The sequence below is a fragment of the Amblyraja radiata genome, chromosome 10 (genome assembly GCF_010909765.2).
Source record: "Amblyraja radiata isolate CabotCenter1 chromosome 10, sAmbRad1.1.pri, whole genome shotgun sequence".
NCBI lineage: Eukaryota > Metazoa > Chordata > Chondrichthyes > Rajiformes > Rajidae > Amblyraja > Amblyraja radiata.
Genome location: NC_045965.1, coordinates 18,118,251 through 18,132,593, shown reverse-complemented (window position 1 = coordinate 18,132,593; position 14,343 = coordinate 18,118,251). Strand labels below are relative to the sequence as shown.

General features: G+C 45.1%; 1 protein-coding gene across 3 annotated transcripts in view; it reads left to right on the top strand.

Moving 5' to 3' along the window:
* kifap3 (kinesin associated protein 3) overlaps positions 1-14,343 on the top strand; it is a 132,093-nt gene that overhangs the window by 1,798 nt on the left and 115,952 nt on the right. The window contains exon 1 of one of the 3 annotated variants that reach the window (XR_004413262.1): positions 7,253-7,475. The exons of 1 other annotated variant lie outside the window; for it this stretch is intronic. Coding sequence is in view for 1 of the 2 variants with exons in the window: in XM_033028220.1 (XP_032884111.1) it covers positions 7,444-7,475 (32 nt within the window). In the remaining variant the exon portion in view is untranslated. Of the gene's footprint in view, positions 1-7,252; positions 7,476-14,343 lie in introns of those variants that run through there. One more of the 3 variants, XM_033028220.1, reaches the window with a different exon arrangement.

The window sequence follows — 14,343 nt, the reverse complement described above, 5'->3', positions numbered from 1 at the left end:
CCTAAAACCCTATTGATTGATTGATTGATTGATTATACCTTTAATAATCCTTTACAGGAAATTACAGTGCCACGACAGCTTTAAGACAGACATAACACCACACATTTCCTCAAATAGCTTCCATACTTAACAAGTTAAAATACAAGTTAAAATACAAGTTAAAATACAATGAATGAAAAAAAAAGTGCAGTTATTTATGCGCATTATATAACCTTATAGCAGCTGGTATACAAGACTTCCTATGTCTCTCAGTTTTGCACTTTGGTCCAATCAGTCTCTGACTGAAGATGCTGCTCTTGATCACCTTCAGGGCATGGAGTGGGTGAGTGGGGTTGGTCATTATTGAACCCAGTTTGTTCAGAGTTCTGGCCTCTGCCACCTGCTGGACCGCTCGTTGCTCAGCCCCGACCACTGAGCCGGCCTTCCTGATCAGCTTGTCCAGTCTGTTTTTGTCCGCTATGCGGGCGCCATCTCCCCAACAGGCCACAGCAAAAAACAGAGCACTGGCCACCACTGAATGGTAGACACTGCACAGTAGGGGTTGGCAGATGTTTAATGACCTCAGCCTCCTTAAAAAATACAGTCGGCTTTGTCCCTTCCTGTACACCGCCTCCATATGACTCTTCCAGTCCAGCTCACTGTCAAGCTGCACACCAAGGTACCTGTGTATATAAAGGGGAAAGTGAGAGCATTGTAACTTGCACAAACCCTATATCAGGACATCAGTTCATTTTGTTTTGGCCAAGAGTCTCACTGTTGCAGGGAAGAAGCTCTTTAAAAAGCGTGTTCTGTTTGTGGCGATGCTGTCCGCTCGTCTGTGCCTGAGGTTGTATGTGCAGTTTTTGTGTTTGAGCAGGGAGTGAGCTGGATGTAGTGTGTCTCTGATGATTCTCTCTGCTCTTTTTTGACAGCGCTGTGTGTAGATTGTGTCCATGGAGGGGAGTTCCGTTTTGATAATCCTCTCTGCAGTTTTTATGACTCTTTGCAGAGCCTTCCTCTCTGTCTGTGTGGTGTTTCCATACCACACCGTGATGCCTGTGGTGAGGATGCTCTCTATCAGTCCTTTGTAGACCTGGGTGAGAGGGCGACAGTGCAGACCAGCTTTTCTGAGCAGCCTGATGAAGTACAGTCTCTGCTGGGCTTTTTTCACTGTGGCTGCAGTGTTCAAAGTCCAGTTCAGATCTGATGTTACTTGTAATCCCAGGTATCTGTAACTGTCAGCCCTCTCCACCACAGTCCCCTTGATGATGAGGGGCTGCAGGGGGTGTGGATTTTTTCTGAAGTCCATTATTATTTCTCTTGTCTTGTCTGTGTTGAGGCTTAGGTCGTTCACCTCACCATAGGCAAGAATGTCGTTCACCAGACTCCTGTAGCCCGACTCGTCCCCCCCCTTGATGAGGCCCAGGATGGTGGTATAATCCGCATACTTAATAATGATGGTGTTTTCCTGGGTGGAGACACAGTCGTGTGTGTACAGGGTGAAAAGTTTGGGACTGAGACAGCAGCCTTGTGGTGATCCTGTGCTGACGGTGAGCTCTGCAGACACCCTCCTTCCCATCCTCACCACCTGTGGTCTTTCAGTCAGGAAATCCAAGATCCAGTTGCAGGTGGGAGTCGGGACGCCGAGGTCTGTCAGCTTCTCAGTCAGCCTGCCCGGGCGAATGGTGTTAAAAGCCGAGCTGTAATCCAGGAACAGCGTTCTGACGTATGTTCCTCTGCTGTCCAGGTGTTGCAGGATGTGGTGTAAAGCAATGGCCACTGCGTCGTCCACTGAGCGGTTGGGGCGGTAGGCGAACTGGAGGGGGTCGATCGTGCCCGGGACCATGTGATTGATATGTGTGAGAACCAGTTTTTCTAGACACTTCATGGCAATTGGCGTGAGTGCCACTGGCCTGAAGTCATTCAGGGTGGATGGGTTTGGTTTTTTTGGAACTGGTACAATGGTGGAAAATTTAAAAATACGGGGGACCACTGCTTGGTTTAAAGACAGATTGAAGATGTCTACATACACTCCAGTGAGTTGTTCTGCACAGGCCTTCAGAACTTTAGGAGGGACGCCATCTGGTCCCACAGCCTTGTGGGGGTTCACCTGCCTCAGAGCTTTCAGGACCTGTGTGGGTGTCACCTGAAAAACAGTGTCCGTGGGGTTGCATGGGGCTTTTGAGGGGGTGTCTGTGTTCAGTCTGTCAAACCTGGTGTAGAAGGTATTAAGGCTGTCTGGGAGGGTGACATCCTGGGGGTCTGTGGTTGGTACTGTTTTCTTGTAGTTTGTGACTGCTTGGATTCCCTGCCACATACTGCGTGTGTTGTTACTTAGGTAAAAGCTTTCAAGTTTTTGGGAATAAGCCCTCTTTGCAGCTCTGATGGACTTCTGTAGCTCGTACCGGGCTTTCTTGTACTCCCTTTGATCTCCTGACTTAAAAGCTTCCTGCCTTTTCCTGATCTTCTGCTTTATGTTTCCATTGAACCAAGGTTTCTGGTTTGGAAACACACACACAGTTCTGGGAGGGGCACATATAGATGTGCACCAGCTGATGTAGTCACTCACAGCCTCTGTGTATTCATGAATGTCATCTGTGGCCACCTTAAAGATGTTCCAGTCTGTAGCCTCTAAACATCCCTGCAGGCTAGCCTGTGCACTGTCCGTCCAGGTGTTAACAGTTCTGACTGTGACTGGCTGTGCCTTAAGCCTCTTGGTGTAGGTGGGCTTGAGCCGAATTGCCAGGTGGTCAGACTTGCCGAAGTGGGGTATTGGTTCAGCTATAAAAGCATTTCTGATATTACTGTAGCAGTGGTCCAGTACCTTATTTCCTCTAGTTGGGAAAGTCACAAACTGATACAGTTTTGGTATGTTTTTCTTGAGGTTGCAATGATTAAAGTCTCCCAGAATAATAAAAGCAGCATCAGGATATTTGTTTTCATGCTCATTGATCATGTCATGTAGCTCCCTGAGTGCAGCCTCTTCTTTGGCGGAAGGGGGAATATACACGACACTCACAATAATACATTGCAGTTCTCTGGGTAGATAAAACGGCCGTAGCTTCACAGTTAGATACTCCACATTCTCAGAGCAAGATTTAGAAATAAGCTTACAGTCGGTACACCAGGTTTGTTTGACGAGGACGGCCGTTCCTCCGCCGCGGGTCTTGCCGCTGTCCGCTGCGCTCCGGTCCTCCTTGAAGGCCGTGTAGCCGTCTGGTGTTATCGCCTCGTCGGGTGTCCTTTCCCCCAGCCATGTTTCACAGAAGCACAGCATGGAGCAGTCCTGTAAGTCCCTCTGCGTGGAGATCCGAGCATGGAGCTCATCCATCTTATTTACCAGAGACTGGACGTTAGCAAACAGTATGACCGGGAGGGCTAGCCTTCCACTGCTAACCAAGCGCCGGAGTCGTCGTTCGGCCCCTCCCCGTCTGCCGCGTCTCCGCCTGGGCCTGTCGTTGTCCGGGTGTCGGCCTAGCGTCGAGTCGCCGTAGCGTATTAGCTCAGGGTAGGGGTTAAACGGCGCTCGGGTCTAAATGTCCAAAACGACTGCACTCTCTCAGCCGTAATAGGGTCGCCTGGTCATAGACGCCGTTTGCTGACCATGCTGTTACCGTAGTATGGCACAAAATAACAAGAGACTGACAAAAAAGCAGGTTGACTCTGAGAGCTCCACGACGTCGCCCTCTCAGGAGCGCCATCTTCAATTACTTATTAAATCCCTGATCCTGTATTCTTCTTTTAAAACATGTCAATATCTACTGCCATTTTCATATTTTAGCAGACAGTTCACGTACACACATCCTCTGTTTATGCATTCATTTTAGAATTGAATATATATTAAGTCCATCCAGGTCCTTCCTAATAATATAAATAACTTGGTATTTTCCTTCTTTAAGTTTCAGCCGAAGATATATGTATTTTCCACCTAGCAAAGCCCTCTTGAAATCTATTGTTGATCACCTCACCTGACCTTCCAAGTAAAGGTCAACGTTTAGTTAAATTTTACTGAGCTTCCTTGGTGTTCTCAGTCAATTGATGCTTGGACAATGTCCAACTCAACTCACATAATGAATTTAGTCCCTTAGTCCATGTTTGGATCAAACTGTAATGAAATCTGGAGTTGGGTTGGTTGCCATATTCTTTGATCATGAGTACAGATTATTGGTAAATTTAAAAAAAATATAATGACCTATCTTACATTTTTGTGTGGAAATTCGGGTTGATAATTAAGCAGGATGGATTTCCCTGATTTTTGAAGGCTGAACATACCTTGGCAATTTTCCATAAAATTGGTTCCAGAGTTGGCAAGTCTTGGCAATATGCTGGGTCAGTTCAGGAGCTCAAATTTCCAGCACTTCTGATGAAGGGTCTTTAACCTGAAATATTAACATTGTATCTCTTTCCAAAATGGTTGCCTAACGCACTGAGTGCTTCCAGCATTTTTGTAAGTTTTTACCTTCAGCATAAAAGTCACAATGTTATTGAGTTTCATTGCTGTACCCACTGCTCTTAGTTGTTTCTTGATATCACATAGAGTGAATTGAATTGGTGGACAATGATCTTCTATGATTATTGGAATTCTAGGATGAAGCTGAGATAGATTATCCAGTTAGCCCTTCTGGCTGAAGATGGTTGCTGATTCTGCAATCTGTTCTTTTCCACACATGCTAGTCTACATTATCATAGAGATAATATATATATTTGAAGTCTTCACCTAGTTGTTGCCGAGTCATCCATCATTATTCATAACTGGATGTATCAGGGATCATGATATGTTTTTGGTTCTATGCTATAACATCTGTGGTGATGTCTCATTGTAAGCTGTGACTGGTGGAACTACAAATAAACTATATGGATAAAAGTAATCAGATGTAGACATTACATAAAATGTTATAAATGAACAGACTGATTATTGGAAAACAGAAAGAATACATGGGCATCCTTTTTAGGATGAGCTTTCTCATTAGAAGCTTATGATCCAAACAGTGTCATTTAATTTAGTTATATTTAGTTTTGAGGCAACTGGCATGTGTTGGAAATTTGTTTGCATAATAGTTACAGGAGGGACTATAGTATTCCCTGGTGATATTTCATTCAGATCTTCTATGCTACCCAGCATCTTAAGTTGATCACTACTTGGACTTTGGTTATGCTGCCCATGAGTGTCATAAAATTCTGCCACAAGAACACTAATATAATTCCCATCTCCCCCCCTTCCTGCTTTCATACAACAAATAGTCCTCCGTCATTTTCTCCACCTCCAACGTGACCCCACCACTCGCCACATCTTCCCATCTCCCTCCCTGTCTGCTTTCCGCAAAGACCGCTCCCTCCGTAACTCCCTGGTCAATTCTTCCCTTCCCACCTGTACCACCCCCTTCCCAGGCACTTTCCCTAGCAACCGCAAGAAATGCTACACTTGTCGCTTTACCTCCCCCCTCGACTCCATTCAAGGACCCAAGCAATCGTTACAGGTGCGGCAGAGGTTCACCTGCACCTCCTCCAACCTCATCTATTGCATCCGCTGCTCTAGATGTCAGCTGATCTACATCGGTGAGACCAAGCGTAGGCTTGGCGATCGTTTCGCCGAACACCTCCGCTCGGTCCGCAATAGCCTACCTGATCTCCCGGTGGCTCAGCACTTCAACTCCCCCTCCCATTCCGAATCCGACCTTTCTGTCCTAGGCCTCCTCCATGGCCAAAGTCAGCACCACCGGAAATTGGAGGAGCAGCACCTCATATTTCGCTTGGGCAGTTTATACCCCAGCGGCATGAACATTGACTTCTCCAATTTCCGGTAGCCCTTATTGTCTCCTCCCCTTCTCTGCTCTCCCTCAGCCCTCTGGCTCCTCCTCTTCCTTTCTTCTTCCCGCCCCCCCCCCCCACCTTACATCTGTCTTAAGAAGGGTTTCAGCCCGAAACGTTGCCTATTTCCTTCGCTCCATAGATGCTGCTACACCCGCTGAGTTTCTCCAGCACTTTTGTCTACCTTCGATTTTTCAGCATCTGCAGTTCCTTCTTAAACACTAATATAATTCTGATTGATTGTGTTTTGTTTTGGTCATGGATTGTTTCCAAATTTTTTCATATATGTATACAGGTTCACCACCGATTTTCGGGCAACTGATGGTCCGGCGCCTCCATTAATCCGAACAAAATCACGAGAGCGCATTTGAAATCCATCTACCCCCCTCCCCCCCCGGAAGACCCCACAAAAATGTGATGCCTAAATCAGGTAAGGTGGATGATCTTCAACCTCATTGGGATTTCCGTGCCGATTGGTGGGTCGAATGTGCCTGGGCCCTGGAACTGGCTTGGCCGAAGCTGGCATACGGTTCCCACAGCCGCTTGCTGAGGCTGACATTACAGGCTGGTATGTTCAAGAAAGAACTGCAGATGCTGGAACAATCGAAGGTAGAAAAAAATACTGAAGATACTCAGCGGGTGAGGCAGCATCTATGGAGAGAATGTATAGGCGACGTTTCGGGTCGAGACTCTTCTTCAGAATAATTACGGGCTGGTGTCTTTGTCCTTTGGCAGCCTAGGTGGACCTCGCCAGAACTGTTTGAATCCTCTCGGAGGCCATGACCTCTGTTGGCTCGGCAAAATGGATAATCCAGAAAGGCTCTGGAACCAAGGGTGCCGGAAAGTCAGTGGTGGACCTGTATATAAATAATCAATAGGAAGGAACTGCAGATGCTGGTTTACACCAAAGATAGATATAAAATGCTGGAGTAACTCAGTGGGACAGGCAGTAACTCTGGAGCAAATGATTGAATAAATTTATTAGCCAAGGATTCACATACAAGGAATTTGCCTTGGTGCTTTTGCCCGCAAGTGACAACGTGACATACAGTGACAGTTAGGAATGACACATAAAGCATTAAACATTAATAATAATGTTGAATGGGTGACGTTTCGGGTTGTGATCCTTCTTCATGCTGAGAGTTAGGGGAGAGGATAACAAAATATGGAAGTGTACAAACAACCTTGTAACCCAGCAAAGAACCTTATAACGCATTGCAATCGCGGAAGATGGAGAGAATAATTGATTGGATGAGATTTTGTGTGTATTTTACTCACTAATAATCACCTAATATTTTCCAATTCGGTTGGGCATTCTTTTTGTCTGACTGCACATTTGGGAACATTTTGCTGGAGTTGCCATCCAAATGCAAATAGTTTCTGTGCATTTGTCCACTGGGAGTGGAAGTGCAGCACCGTGGCCTATCGGCGGCGCTGGAGGCGGAGTGGCGCCGCTGTTTGTTGCGACCCTCGGGCTCGGCTCCGCCCTGTCACCGCTCGGATTGTGGGGCGGTTGCACTTGTCACCATAGATCCAGTATCTTTGCTTGTCACCGGCAACCGGGCCGGAGATGCGAAGGTAGAGCCGGTGGAAAAAAACAACAACACACAAAGGACACGGCTTCCAGCTGAAGCCGAGCGACAGCGGCCAGGAGAAATGCAGTCGGAGGATGCTCGCTATCTGAAGAGGTGGGTGCTGGGCGGGCGAGTGGGCAGCGGCAGCGCTGTGTCTGTCTGTCTGTGCGGTGGCCGGTGGCCGTTGTCTTGTCAACGGCCGGGGAGGCTGGGCTGGGCTGGGCTGGGCCCTGCAGCCCGATGCCGCTCTCACTGCACTTGTTCTGTGTCTGGGCCACGGCTGTGTTTAAGGTACATCCTGTTCAGGTTTTGTGGACAAGCGGCACAAACGAGCAGAGAATGTAGATTTATGTGTGGGGAGGAACTGCAGATGCTGGTTGACAGCGAAGATAGGCACAACATGCTGGAGAAACTCAGCGGGACAGGGAGCATCTCAGGAGAGAAGGAATGGATGTCTGAGCAAAGATGGTCTGAAGAAGGGGCTCAGCCCGAAACGTCACCCATCCCTTCTCTCCATGTAAATTTCAGTGTCTGGTTGACAGACCTGACTGAAACATCATATCGATTTCTTCTTCCGCTGTTCGTGTTTGCAGCATCATCTTCCACTGTGTGTGTTTGCAGCATTTTATGTTTCTCCTCCATGTTTTCATCGTTTTTCTTGAACAATCATTTCATAGTGTTCAGTCTGTCATTACTTTTCCGAAAACCAGCCGACTGATTTTGTCACTCCATCCTACGGTACCCAAGGGAAACTTGAATGTATCATCTTTGAATTGTTGTTTGCCTTCCTACTGAGATAAACGTTGTCACCTTAATGTTTATTGGCAGGCCATATCTTCTATTCTTTGACTTTCATAACTGGTCTTCACACGATTTCCTTAATTTTCATGTTGATTCTTCATATCTGTTTTTGTTTTTGCCTTCCATTTTATTAGCTTCTTCTAGTCGAGCTATTATGACATATCCCTGATACATAGGTTGAACCTGCATGGTGATAAGATGCAGTACCACTTCAGTACTTTTCCAATATAGAACCATTTTTTTCTGCATTGTGTCTACACTGTCCATTTTGTTGTATTTTGTATAGTGTGAGGACTCTTCAGAAGAATCATTAGTTATTCAGGACCATCAGCCTTTTCCTTATAAAATGAAATTTGACATTCAATTGGATTAATGTCCCCATCAAGTGGAAGGTATAATCCAATGAATCTCTCCTGTTTTTCTGAAACAAGGTTGAGTTTTAACAGTTTTAAGCAGACATTGACGACTGCTTTGGGGCCACCTCCTGCACCTACACACAACTGACTGACTTCATCCACTTCACCACCAACTTCCATCCGGCACTCCAATACACCTGGACGATTTCCGACACTTCCCTACCATTCCTTGACCTCACCATCTCCATCGCAGGGGACAGACTCCTGACCGACATACATTACAAACCCACTGACTCACATGGCTATCTGGACTACACGTCTTCCCACCCTGCCCCCTGTAAAGACTCCATCCCCTACTCCCAATTCCTCCGCCTACGCCGCATCTGTTCCCAGGATGAGACATTCCACACCAGGGCATCGGAAATGTCCTCGTTCTTCAGGGAACGGGGATTCCCCTCCGCCACCATAGATGAGGCTCACACCAGGGTCTCATCCATACCCCGTAACACTGCTCTCTCTCCCCATCCCCGCACTCGCAACAAGGGCAGAGTCCCTCTGGTCCTCACCTTTCACCCCACTAGCCGCCAAATACAACACATAATCCTCCGCCATTTCCGCCACCTCCAACGTGACCCCACCACTCGCCACATCTTCCCATCTCCCCCCATGTCTGCCTTCCGCAAAGACCGCTCCCTCCGCAACTCCCTCGTCAATTCTTCCCTTCCCTCCCGCACCACCCCCTCCCCGGGCACTTTCCGTTGCAACCGCAAGAAATGCAACACCAGTCCCTTCACCTCCCCCCTCGACTCCATTCAAGGACCCAAGCAGTCGTTCCAGGTGCGACAAAGGTTCACCTGTATCTCCTCCAACCTCATCTACTGCATCCGCTGCTCTAGATGTCAGCTGATTTACATCGGTGAGACCAAGCGTAGGTTGGGCGATCGTTTCGCCGAACACCTCCGCTCAGTCCGCAATAACCTACCTGAACTCCCGGTGGCTCAGCACTTCAACTCCCCCTCCCATTCCCAATCCGACCTCTCTGTCCTGGGTCTCCTCCATTGTCAGAGTGAGCAACAGCGGAAATTGGAGGAACAGCACCTCATATTCCGTCTGGGGACCTTGCGTCCTTATGGCATTAACATTGAATTCTCCCAATTTTGCTAGCCCTTGCTGTCTCCTCCCCTTCCTTAACCCTCTAGCTGTCTCCTCCCACCCTCCCATCTGCCCGTCCTCGGGCTCCTCCCCCTCCTCCCCATTTCCTTCTTTCTCCCACCCCCCATCAGTCTGAAGAAGGGTTTCGGCCCGAAACGTCGCCTATTTCCTTCGCTCCATAGATGCTGCTGCACCTGCTGAGTTTCCCCAGCAATTTTGTGTACCTTTGAGTTTTAACTTGCAAGTTTAGACTATTACGTTGATGTTGCTTTAAAAGAAGACTAACCAGGATGTGAAAATATATTGTTGGTAGATGGAATGTGAAGATGAGTTTACTTTCAGATCATGCATGGTGCAGCAGGCTCAAGAGGGGTCCAAAACATTTGCCCCCTGTGCCATGCATGTGCCATTGAAGTGGAAGCATGCTTTTGACCAGCTTCACCTTTTGATCACATGGTATGCAAGGGCATTCAATGTAGATTTCAGCACCCCACATTATTGTAGATAAACTTCAGCAATCAAAATAAAAATAGAACTAGAGCTTCGGAATTTTAGGTGCTAATTCCATCCTTAAAAGGTATATTAATTTTATGCTGGTTTTGAAAAAAAACTGCTTCTACAGGAATATGAATGGGGGAGAGATGGCTTTTTTGGTTAATTTCTGCTGAAATATCTCTTTTGTAGTTTAAAAACAAGTTCAAAAGAGATTATTAGCCTGTACTCACCAGCTTTCTTTTTTATATTTTCCTATGGTATCATTAATATGAATATTAAAAATAGTTAATTGCATTTCATTGACAATATTATGATAAGATGCATAATACATCCATATATAGTAACTTAATGTAACAACTGTCTTCAAGTGGGCCTGTGTACTGAACTATTGTGATTACCTGATATTACAGTTATTACTGTGTTACTGATTATTATATATTTTTCATGTGTCATTGCATTAAATGGGCCTGTTAAGCTGTAGCAAGCAATAATTTCAGTGTTCAGTTGTTGGTACATATGACAGTTAAATACACTTGACCCTCTTAATCTGTGAAACCAGTTGAAGTATTAGGCCAAAGCTGTTTTGCAACACAACTGATTCTGCATTTCTATGGTGGAGGACATTTACATTGTTAATTTAGGGATGAAGGTAAAGTATTTTTTTCAGGTGTTATTGTTGCATAGTTATCTGAGTTGGAAGTGTGTGGTTTTGGACCCCACTTTCGAAGTTTGAGTACATAATCTGATTCTTCAGTGAAGAACTGAGAGAGAGTAGTGTCCAGGGTGCCATTTTTCATAGGCTCATTCTTTCATTGTCCCTCCACCTCACCAAGAGAGATGGAACTCCCTCTAGAATCTTCCCTGTTTGTTTCATGTTACACCTTTTATAAAAGTCCACCTTTTTAATCGATTATTAAACTTATAACCTCTTTTAACCTCATTCTATGGCCTGGTATGATCAATATATTTTCTTTATTTCTTTCCACCCATCCCTTGACTTCTCTATTCTTTGAGGTGTTATATGGGCACAGATTGTTACTGCTGTTCTTCTTTGTTACAATGTCCTCCATAATGCTTGGGACAAAGACCCATCATTTATTTATTTGCCTGTGTACACAACAATTTGAGATTTGTAATAGAAATGTGGTTAAAGTGCACATTGTCAGATTTTAATAAAGGCCATTTTTATTCATTTTGGTTTCAGCAGTGTTTATACATAGTCCCCCCATTTCAGGGTGCCATAATGTTTGGGACACAGCAATGTCATGTAAAAAAATGTAGTCGTGTTTAGTATTTTGTTGCATATCCTTTGCATGCAATGACTGCCTGAAGTCTGTGATTCATGGACATCACCAGTTGCTGGGTGTCTTCTCTGGTGATGCTCTGCCAGGCCTGTATTGCAGCGATCTTTAGCTTGTGCTTGTATTGGGGGCTAGTCCCCTTCAGTTTTCTCTTCAGCATATAAAAGGCATGCTCAATTGGGTTCAGATCAGGTGATTGACTTGGTCACTCAAGAATTGACCATTTTTTAGCCTTGAAAAACTCCTTTGTTGCTTTAGCAGTATGTTTGGGATCAATACAATATAATACCTTTTATTTGTCATTTGAACCTCACATGAGGTTCAAACAAAATTTGGTTTCTGCAGCCATACAAGAAAAGAACCAAGACACACACCAACACAATTTACACAAACATCCATCACAGTGAGTCTCCTCCTCACTGTGATGGAAGGCAAGTCTTGTCTCTCCCCTGCTCTCCATTCCTCTTCCGAAGTCGAGGTCAAAGCCCCCGGCGGGCGCTAGCAAGTCCGCGGCCACTCAAAGCCACGACGGGCGATGTAAGGCCCTGCCCCGGGTCTTGGTGTTGGAGCCCCCGGCGGGCGCTAGCAAGTCCGCGGCAAATTAAAGCCGCGCTGGGCGTTGTAAGGCCCCGCTCCAGATCACTCTCAACCCCGCAATTCGGGCGGGAGAAGTCGCCGTTGCCGGTGCCCCGCGAAGCAGTCTCGCTGTAGTCTCATTGTCTTGCTGTAGAATGAACCGTCGGCCAATGAGTTTTAGGCATTTGTTTGAAGTTGAACAGATAGGATGTGTCTATGCACTTCAGAATTCATTATGCCATTACCATCAGCAGTTGTATCATCAATGAAGATAAGTGAGCCAGTACCCTCAGCAGCCATGCATGCCCAGGCTATAACACCCCCACCACTGTGTTTCACAGATGAGGTAGTATGCTTTGGATCTTGGGCAGTTCCTTCTCTCCATACTTTGCCATCACTCTGATACAAGTTAATCTTCATCTCATCTGTCCACAAGACTTTTTTCCAGAACTGTGGTTGCTCTTTTAAGTACTTCTTGGCAAACTGTAACCTGGCCATCCTATTTTTGCGGCTAACCAGTGGTTTGCATCTTGCAGTGTAGCCTCTGTATTTCTGTTCATGAGGTCTTCTGCGGACAGTGGTCATTGACAAATCCACACCTGACTCCTGAAGAGTGTTCAGTTCAAGATCTGTCGGACAGGTGTTTGGGGATTTTTCTTTAATATAGAGAGAATTCTTCTGTCATCAGCTGTGGAAGTCTTCCTTGGCCTACCAGTCCCTTTGCGATTAGTAAGCTCACTGGTGCTCTCTTTCTTCTTAATGATGTTCCAAACAGTTGATTTTGGTAAGCCTAAGGTTTGGCTGATGTCTCTAACACTTTTATTCTTGTTTCTCAGTCTCATAATGGCTTCTTTGACTTTCATTGGCACAACTTTGGTCCTCATGTTGATAAACAGCCATAAAAGTTTCCAAAGGTGATGGAAAGTCTGGCGAAAGAGTAGGTGCTGAGAACTCTCTTATACTTGCATTAAGGAGGCATTTAAACACACCTGAGCAATTACAAACACCTGTGAAGCCATGTGTCCCAAACATGGTGCCCTGAAATGGGGGGACTATGTATAAACACAGCTGTAATTTCTTCAAACCAAAAATGTATAAAAATACCCTTTAATAGAATCTGACAATGTGCACTTTAACCACATGTGATTTTGTGGAGTACAGAGGCAAATAAATAAATGATGGGTCTTTGTCCCAAACATTATGGAAGGCACAGTTTATATACTCTGCAGTTTATTTTGGGCCTGTTTTTTGTTTTATCAGTTCCATGTTTAACATTCTGTGATCATCATGGTGGATATTGCACACTGCCAAAGAAAATTAATCTCTTTTGTGATCTATTTGTATTATTCAAATGTTCATTGTATTTGCTCGTTGGCAAGTTTGACCCTTGATTTAAACTAGTATGAAATAATTGAATGGAAGATTGTGGAAGGAATAAATAAGAATCTAAAACTTGGATACAAACGAGCTGGAACAAATCATAAAAGATTTGCTGCTTCAGATAGAGAATAATTAGGTGTTTGATCCTCTGGTTTTGAAGAAGTGTATTTAATTCTTGCAAAAAGTAAAATTGCATGCTGTCATGTACACTGCAATGGGTGGCAATTCTTGGGATTGCCCATTCTGGTCTTTTTCTGTGAATTGGTGTTTTGTGTGGTGTGTAGGACATGAAGACCTGTTTGGATTGGGTTCATAGTACAGAGTATTAACTCCAATCATTGAAGGAGTTAACACCACAATTTTAATCATGAAGTGGGACTATTAATTTAAAATGGAGGAACAATTAGTGGGTTTTCCATTTGTATAAAGATATATTTTTCTTTCAACATCCCATTCCAAGGCACAAGCAAAAAAGTGGTTGAGATTTTTTAAAAACTTGATCCTAATTTTATTGATTTGAACATGCCACGTATAAACTTGAAATAGATGATCAATGAGAAAAGACCATTAGAGCTTGTACATCATGATATTTCTAGGACATGTGCAGATTACATTTGGGTTTCTGCTCAAAGGATTGATGCTAATGTTCAAAATGCTTTGTCATCTTGTTTGTAAAGTAGGATTTGATTGAAAGATGCAGCATGGAAATAGGCCTTTGGCCCACTGAGTCCACAACGACCATCGATTACCCATTCACACTAGTTATCTATTCCCAACACACGAGAGGCAATTTACAGCGGCCAATTAATCTACAAACCTTCACAGTGTTGGGACTTGGGAGGTAACCAGAACATCTGGAGGAAACCCACATGATCACAAGGAGAACCTGCAAACTATGCACAGACAGCACTCAAGGTCGGG